Source organism: Nicotiana attenuata, unplaced genomic scaffold (genome assembly GCF_001879085.1).
Source record: "Nicotiana attenuata strain UT unplaced genomic scaffold, NIATTr2, whole genome shotgun sequence".
Taxonomy (NCBI): domain Eukaryota; kingdom Viridiplantae; phylum Streptophyta; class Magnoliopsida; order Solanales; family Solanaceae; genus Nicotiana; species Nicotiana attenuata.
The window spans coordinates 10,229-18,717 of record NW_017674318.1 but is presented as its reverse complement, the minus strand read 5'-3'; the positions used below and the strand labels follow the sequence as shown (position 1 = coordinate 18,717).

Here is an 8,489-nt window from a genome sequence, read left to right as displayed (position 1 = left end):
ATAATTGAAAATATTTTTGTTTAAGAAATATGATCATGTTTTGGGGAAAAAAACAACTCAAAAAGTTTCAAGTTTCCAAAATCGTTTAAGACAGTTTTTGGGTGAAAATTTATCAAAACTTCAATTCTTCAAATAAAATGCATGTGCAAACACAACTTTAATTTTGAAAAAGGATGGCACTTATACTTGTGCCACTTTGTCATGCCGGTTTCCTATTTCACTTTTTTTTTCATCCAGATACTTTAACTTGTTGAAAATCTATATTCTAAAAAGTTGTGTCTAGATGAAAAAAAAGTGAAGTACGAGGACCGGCATGACAAAGTGACACAAGTATAGGTGCCATTTAGGCCATTCTGCATTTGAAAAATTATTCTTTCTATCTTATTAGTCAAGCGCTAATGAGCAAGAAAATGGATGCGCTAAGAAGCAACTTCGTGCAGCTGTTGCGCCCTTGCTTCTTGCCTTATCTTACTTAGTAAAGCAACCTTTCGCGCTAGGCGCTCACCTTTTTTGGCTTCCCTAAAATAGAATATTTGGAAGTTGATAAAGACCCGCCCCTTGTTTCAGTAAGAATGAGTCCCCGAGACCTAACTTTAAATTTTTTCTTTTTTGAAATTTCAACTAAATTTATATCCAAATGCGAGAAAGAAGAATAAAGAAAGTGACAAAAAAAAAAAAGGGTTAAAGAAACAGGAAGTCATACTGACCTCTGTGGTTAGAACCAGAACACATCATTTATAAAAGTGCACTAGATTTCAGCAGATTAAACCTTAGCCACTTGTAACTCATACCAACCACAATATCCTGCATAAGTATACGTGTAATCCTATAAGTGTTGTCCTGTCTTCTTACGTGTAAAGCCATATCCATCAGCCCATACTTTCGGGAAAGCACTCTGCCAACAGTGAAAAAGCATCCTACTTGTACTGGATTGGCTCGAAAACTCGGTGTGGTCTACATTTAACCACATTCTCCATATAAAACACAATGAATTCTCTCTTTATACTTGAACCCTTTTTTGCTATAACACTGTTTCAGTCTTTATAGCAGAATCCTTTTGAATCTGCAGCTAAATTCTGAAACCAATATGGAAGCTTGCTTTGTGACTTCAAAGCCCTTGTCAGAGAAACTCTTCCCTTTGTTAGGATCAAGAATATGTTATTCTACAAGAAGAAGGTTATTTGTTACTAGTCAGTTTCATCAGCTCAAAAAAGTTGGCACTCCTTTGTCACTGACTTGTAAGTCTCCTCTTTCTTGTTTTCTCCGTTTTGCATTTCAAATTGTGATGCTCTGTGGATTCTGATGAAACAGTCCCGTGATGGAGACACCACATTTCAAATTGTGATGCTCAAATTACCTCACCATCAACGGAGCTAGATCTAGGCCGGAGTCTGCGGGTTCTATTAAAATCATTATTCTTAACTCCAATACCATGAGGCCAAAAAAACAAATTTAAGGGGTAATTTCAATCATTTGGAAAAAGGAATTTTTCATTAGTTCACTTTTTTAGATGTTCTAATGAAAAATTGTGCGTAGGCTACCGTGATAACTGCCGTCTTGGTTCATGTAAACTACAAAAAAGATGGTATTTTTGGGAAACCTGAGCAAACATTGTACTTGTAGGTTGTCGGGCAAGTTCATCATTGCCATCACCTTCACCTCAAGACGAAGAAAGATCTTTTGCTGATTCTGATTGGCGATCATTTCGTGCACGATTGGTGGCCGGAGAAAAAACTTTCCGGTCAGAAGAGCCGTCATCCGTCGTCAATCCAGACACCGTTGACGATCTTCCGCCGTCTCCGGCCGTCACAATTGGTAAAAAATGGGCTCACACCATTCACGAACCAGAGAAAGGCTGCTTGCTCATCGCCACTGAAAAGCTCGACGGCGTCCACATCTTTGAGCGGACCGTAATTCTCTTGTTGTCAATGGGCCCGACAGGCCCAACGGGCTTAATTCTCAACAGGCCATCACTTATGTCAATCAAAGAAATGAGATCGTCTGTATTGGATATGTCCGAGACGTTTGCGAATAGGCCGTTGTTCTTTGGTGGGCCTTTAGAAGAAGGGCTTTTTTTGGTAAGCCCAAATGAAGGAGGAGAAGATGGGCTTGGAAAAAGTGGAGTATTTGATGAAGTAATGAAGAGTGTGTATTATGGTACAAAAGAGAGTGTGGGCTGTGCAGCTGAAATGGTAAAAAGGGATGTAGTTGGGCTTGAAAACTTTAGGTTTTTTGATGGGTATTGTGCATGGGAGAGAGATCAATTGAGGGATGAGATTAAAGCTGGTTATTGGACAGTAGCAGCTTGCAGTCCAAGTGTAATTGGGCTGTCTAATGTTGCAAGTGTTGGGCTTTGGGAAGAAGTTCTTGGGCTTATGGGCCCCAAGAAAGTTTGGTGAACTGATACTGATATAATTTTTGGATCATTTCTAATGTCTCTAATGTTTGTCATTTGTAAAGAAAGGATATGGGTTTGTGTAGTATTATATTTAACTTCTGAGTTAGATTTGTGTTCTACTTTGGGAGCCCAACATTGTAAATTATTATGCATTGAAATGTGAACTTTTAACTGATTAAATGAGAATGGAGTAATACTTTGTCAAATAGCCTAATTCCTTAAGATTTCATGTTAATGCATATTTTCTTGAATTTTGCAGACTAAAGGGGAAGAACATAAGAGGTTCACCCTTTTTAATTTTTTGAGGATCTCGAGAAGGAATGGCGTGAACTTGTCATGCTGTTAGATGCATCCATGCAACAAATGCAATGAATAAAATTTTAAAACACATTGCGTTTGAGTTTATAAACTATATATTAAACATGTAATGATTCGACCGGTCATTTTGAGCTCTAGCGCGCGTCGTTTGGCGGTTTGAGGTCATGAGCAGCTTCACTTCAGGTATTATGACTTGTACGCGTGGTCGGGATTGAAATCTCGAAAGTTCGGAGTTGAACTGGAAAAAAAATTCTCATTTCGAAAGCTTTAAGTTGGAAAAATTGACTAAGATTGGATTTTAGATTAAACGACTTCGGAATTGGGATTTGAAGGTTCTAACAGGTTCGTGTGATGATTTCGGACTAGGGTGTATGTTCGGATCGGATTTTGGATTAACCGAGAGCGTTTCGGCGCCTATTGTGGAAGTTAGCATTTTGGAAGAATTTCATAAATTTATGTTGAAGTGCATTTCAATGTTATTGATGTCCGTTTGAAATTTTGAGTCTGAGAATAACTCTGTCTGGTGATTCCGGTACTGGGAGCGCGTCCGGAAGTGGATTTGGAAGTCAGTAGGTCATTTTGGAGTCGTTTGGTGAAAGTTAGAAATTTGAATGTTTTTGAGAAGTTTGACCGGGAGTGGACTTTTTGATATCGGGGTCGAAATCTGATTCCGAAAGTTGGAGTAGGTCTATAATGTCAAATGTTACTTGTGTACAAAATCTGAGGTCAATCGGGCGTGATTCGATAGGATTCGGCATCGAATGAGGAAGTTTGAAGTTCTGAAGTTCATAAAGCTTGAATTGTAGTGTGATTCATAGTTTTAGCCTTGTTAGATGTGATTTGAAGCCTCGAGCAGGTCCGCATTATGTTTTGGAATTGGTTGGTGTGATTGGACAGGATCCCTGGGCCTCGGGTGGATTTCGGGTGGCTAACGGATCGAAAATAAAATTTGAGGAAGGGTTGAGGCAGCAAGGCACCTGGTGTAATCGCACCTGCGTGAAGAGGGCCGCATATGCGGGAAAGGACTCGCAGAAGCGAATTTTGCTGGGGTAAGCGTGGACCGCATATGAGGTCGAGTTCCGCAGAAATGGGACCGCACCTGCACACGTGGAGGCGCAGAAGCGGATGCGGGCCGCAGATGCAAAGTTGAGGGTCTGGAAGACCGCAGAAGCAGTAGTTGGGTCGCATCCGCGGAACAACAGAAGCGGTCAAGTGACCACAGGTGCGAAAGTCAGGGCTGAACGAGGGTTTGGCTCTATCTTATTTCATTTCGCCCATGGGGACCGATTTTGGAGCACATTGGAGTGCCATCTTCATCAATCATAATGGGGTAAGTGCTTCCTTCATAATTTTGAGTTAAATACATGAGTTTATATGGATTTGAACATGAAAATTAGTAGAAATTGGGGTTTTAGTGGAAAAACTTAGAATCTTGTATATTTGGATTTTTACCACGATTTTGCACATGAAATTGAGAATAAATTATATATTTGAGTTCGTGATGTCATGGGCAAAGTTTATTTTCGAAAATTTTTGGAATCCAGGCACGTGGGCTTAAGGGCGATTTTATCGACTTTTCAAGCGGAGTTGGGAATTGTTGTAAATAGGATTATAATGAGTATTTGAGTATATATTAATCGATTTGCACAATTATTGACTAGTTTTGGAGCGTTGGGCATCGATTTGAGTCGTCGGAAAGGTTTGGGAGCCGGTTATGGAAATTCGAAGCGAGGTAAGTCTCCTTTGTAACCTTGTAAGAGGGAATTAACCCTATAACTAAATTATTATGTGCCTCTATTTGTGGGGGCTACATACGCACGAGGTGACGAGAGTCCGTATGTAGCTATTAGCTATGCCTATGTCCGGGTAGTTTTAGGCTTACATCATGCCTTGTGGATATTATTATTAATTTATGTTTATTGTTTATCTTGAGAAGAAGCAAGATTGAGTTAGCTTATTAAATGTTTGAAAGAATTTGAAATTAAGGAAAGGTTGGGAACTTAAAAGTTTTCATTTGAAAATCGTAATTTAAAAAGAATCAAGGAATACTTTAATAACTTAAGAAATCTATGTGCAACCACGTCGCACGTATGATCCGCAAGCGGGGTAATTCTTTAAACCTATATTTTACCGCGTCGCACGTATGATCCGCAAGCGGGGTGATTCCTTAAACTTATATTTGACCGCGTCGCCATGGACTTCGTTGTTGGACTCCCATGGACTCAGAGGAAGTTCGATAAGGTATGTTTTATTGTCGTCTGTGGATAGGTTGACCAAGTCGGCACATTTTATTTCTGTGGCAGTTTCCTATTCTTCGGAGCGCTTGGCAGAGATTTGTATTCGTGAGATCGTTCATCTCCATAATGTGCCCGTGTCTATCATTTCTGATCGAGGTACACAATTTACCTCGCATTTCTGGAGGGCAGTACAGCGTGAGTTGTGTACGTGGTCGAGTTGAGCACAACATTTCATCCTCAGACGGACGGACAGTCTGAGCGTACTATCTGGATTTTGGAGGATATGCTCCGCGCCTGTGTTATTGACTTTGGAGGTTCTTGGGATCAGTTCTTGCCGTTAGCGGAGTTATCCTACAACAACTGTTATCAGTCGAGCATCCAGATGGCTCCCTATGAGGCGTTGTATGGTAGACGGTGCCGATCACTGGTTGGATTGTTTGAGCCGGGAGAGGCTCAGTTATTGGGTACCAATTTAGTACAGGATGCCTTGGATAAGGTTAAGATCATTCAGGATAGACTTCGTACAACTCAGTCCAAGCAAAAGAGTTATGCTGACAATAAGGTTCGTGATGTGGCATCATGGTCGAAGAGAGAGTGTTGCTTTGGGTGTCACCCATGAAGGGTGTTATTCGGTTTGGGAGGAAGGGCAAGTTATGCCCTAGGTTTATCGGGCTTTTTGAGATTGTTGATCGAGTGGGAGAGGTGCCACCAGTATTTTCAGCGGCACACTCAGTTTTTCATGTGTCCATGCTTCGGAAGTATCACGGTAATCCATCCCACGTGTTAGATTTCAGCACAGTCCATGTCACGACCCCAACCCCAGTCGTGATGGCGCCCAACACACTGCTAGGCAAGCCCGACCAATTCAATAACCTTAACCATTTATACAGTTCATGAATTAATTAACATGGATAAATTACTAAGTCATAATACTGAATATCTGAAATAGAGTAAAGCATGCGAAATCCCAAGTAATAAAACAACTACACAGTCCGAAGAATCCGGTGTCACAAGTCTGAGCCTCTAATACATGAGTATCAACCTACTACATATAGTCTCTAGAAACGCGGAAATAAAACAACTAGGATAGAAGGAAGATCAGGACTGCAGACGTCAAGTGCAGCTACCTTGATACTCCCGGATAAGCTGCTAGGCAGAGAAATCCTCACTCAACCTCAGGCGTACCTGTATTTGCACGCAAGGTGCAGGGAGTAATGTGAGTACTCCGACCCAGTGAGTAATAAACATAAATAAAGGCTGAGAATAAGAAACCTGAATAGGCACAAAGTAATTCTATAAATATAGCAACTTGAACCCAGTAGTATAAAATCAGTAAATCAATGAAACACTTAAGGAAATACCACAACAGATAAATAAATAAATGACAATCAAATATGCAATGCAACACATAAACCGGTACTCTCTCCGCTCCATTTATTTATCGTCGACGACACTCACTAAGGGTGTGCAGACTCCGGGAGGGGCCCCTTACGGCCCAAGCGCAATAATAAGCCATCTCGTGGCATCAACTAGGCCCTTGGCCTCATATCAATATCAATATAGTACCGCTACGGCGCAGCCCGATCCCATACTCAGTCCAAATCACATAAGCCCCTCGGGCACAATAATATAGAAATATTCAGCCTAAACTTCTTTTTAAAAATATTAATTAAGTTTCAAGTGAGAGAAAAGGTGGCTGAGCTTACAAAACAGTATTAAAAACCAGGACTGAGTTCATTAATATGTAAAAATGGTAAGAAACCAGTAATAACAATCCCTGAAGGATTAAATCAATTGGCACGAAACCCAAATATAGCAAGCAGCTCAAATTATAATGATAATAAATGAATTTCAGTCAAAGACGGAGTATATTCATCTATCGGGACAGACCAAGTCACAATCCCCAACGGTGCTCTACCCCACGCTCGCTACCCGGCGTGCAAGTCACCTCAATATAGCACTACGATGTGCAAATGTGAGCACGTGATTTTTGCCCTAAGCAATAATTCCCAAATTTCAAACAAAACAATTTCTCTAGTATTTTATAAATTTTTGTGAATTTTGTGGCATTTTTTGGTAATTGTTGCATTTTTGTTTGTGCATATGAAAATACAAAATATGCATTTTTGCATTTAGGATTTAATTTCATATGTTAGCATTAATTGATTTTAGAACAAAATGTTAAGAAAATAACAAAAAAAAGGGGGTCCATTTTGCATTTTTGGTATTAGTTTGCATTTCCCTTTAGGAATTAATTAGGAAATATAATTGTTAGAGTCAATTTATTTTGGTTTTATTTTAGCATTTTATAAAATCAGAAAAGTAAATAAATACAAAAATAGATAAAAGAAATAAAAGGAAAAGGGGTATTAAAAAATGGTCTTAATTGGAGACCAAATTTGGGCCAAATCGGTCAGCCCAAACGAAATACCCCAATCCAGGCCGGTCCATACCCGTCCCAACCCGGTCCGTCTCCCCTACCCAGCCAAACGACGTCATTCTGGTCCTAGTCAATCCTGGCCGTCGAGGTTTCATGATCTAACGGCCAGGAAGCTAGGGTCAATTCATATATATGTGTCCAAACGCACCCCCCCTACCCCCCTCACCACCCCTCTCTCACCCCATCTCTCAGATGCCCTATACTCGTCGGTGTAACACCGTCACCCCACCGCCTTCCTCCGCCATTCTCCACCCCAGCGCCGCCGGCCGGAAATCGCCGCCGCCCGCGGCATTGCTCCGATCAACCCCAAAATAACACCCCGACCTCTCCTGCTCGTCCTCTTCCCGTTCCTGCCCTTGGTTTCCCTCGAATCTCGCCGGAGTTCGTCGAATATCCCGTTGAAGTTTTCCAGCCAAGTCGCCGGTTACGCCAAACGGTCCCAAATTAACACCATGGGACCGCCTTGACCTCCTCTACTCAACCCCCATAGCCACTTGTCTCGAATCCCGGCCAAACGTCTCAAATATCNAGAAAAGTTTGAGTGATTTGGGATTCATGGTGGACAGTGACTAGGTCTACGGACTTAATTTGAAATATTGGCTTTTATACGGGCTGGAGATTGGATACAACAGAAAGGAATTGCTTGATATGAAGAAGGATACAACATGACTTTGGATTTGAAGGTATTGTCGCACCTTTTAGTAGATGTCAAATGGGGAGTGAAGAGGCTTGTACAGCTGGTGAATGGGCACGAACCCAGGATGGTTTATTAGTTTCGTAGTAATTGTGCTCGGTGCAGCATCATTGGAAGATTTCGAGGAATTTGGCGGGTCGATAGCGCGAGGTCATGTCAGAGAGGAAGGATGAACCCTGGTGGGTTTCAGAGTTATGCAGTGGTGGCTTTGAGCTAAGTGGGAGAGGCTCACATTTCTCTCTTTTTATTTTCTCTTGTTTGCCTTTTTGTTTTTGGTTACGGTCGAATCCTATGGAGATTTCCTACGTATCATGACCTCGCATGAATCAGACCAAGCGTAGTTCTTGCAAAATAAATGTAAGATAGAAGCAAAATGTTTTGGGATTTTCAATTTTATTGATA

General features: G+C 41.1%; 1 protein-coding gene across 1 annotated transcript; it reads left to right on the top strand.

Annotated features, from left to right (window-relative positions):
• Positions 1-733: 733 nt before the first annotated feature.
• Positions 734-2,604, top strand: LOC109218402 (UPF0301 protein CHU_1773-like). Its single transcript, XM_019382767.1, has 2 exons — positions 734-1,238; positions 1,624-2,604. The coding sequence occupies exons 1-2, from the start codon at positions 1,088-1,090 to the stop codon at positions 2,397-2,399; spliced, it is 927 nt and encodes a 308-aa protein (XP_019238312.1). The 5' UTR covers positions 734-1,087; the 3' UTR covers positions 2,400-2,604.
• Positions 2,605-8,489: the final 5,885 nt, after the last annotated feature.

What these genes read in the sequence shown, in the direction of transcription:
- LOC109218402 (XM_019382767.1), top strand. Translation starts at nt 1,088, where the DNA reads ATGGAAGCTTGCTTTGTGACTTCAAAGCCCTTGTCAGAGAAACTCTTC. An exon ending in CACTCCTTTGTCACTGACTT is followed by an intron (nt 1,239 to 1,623) that starts GTAAGTCTCCTC and finishes TTGTACTTGTAG; the next exon opens with GTTGTCGGGCAAGTTCATCA.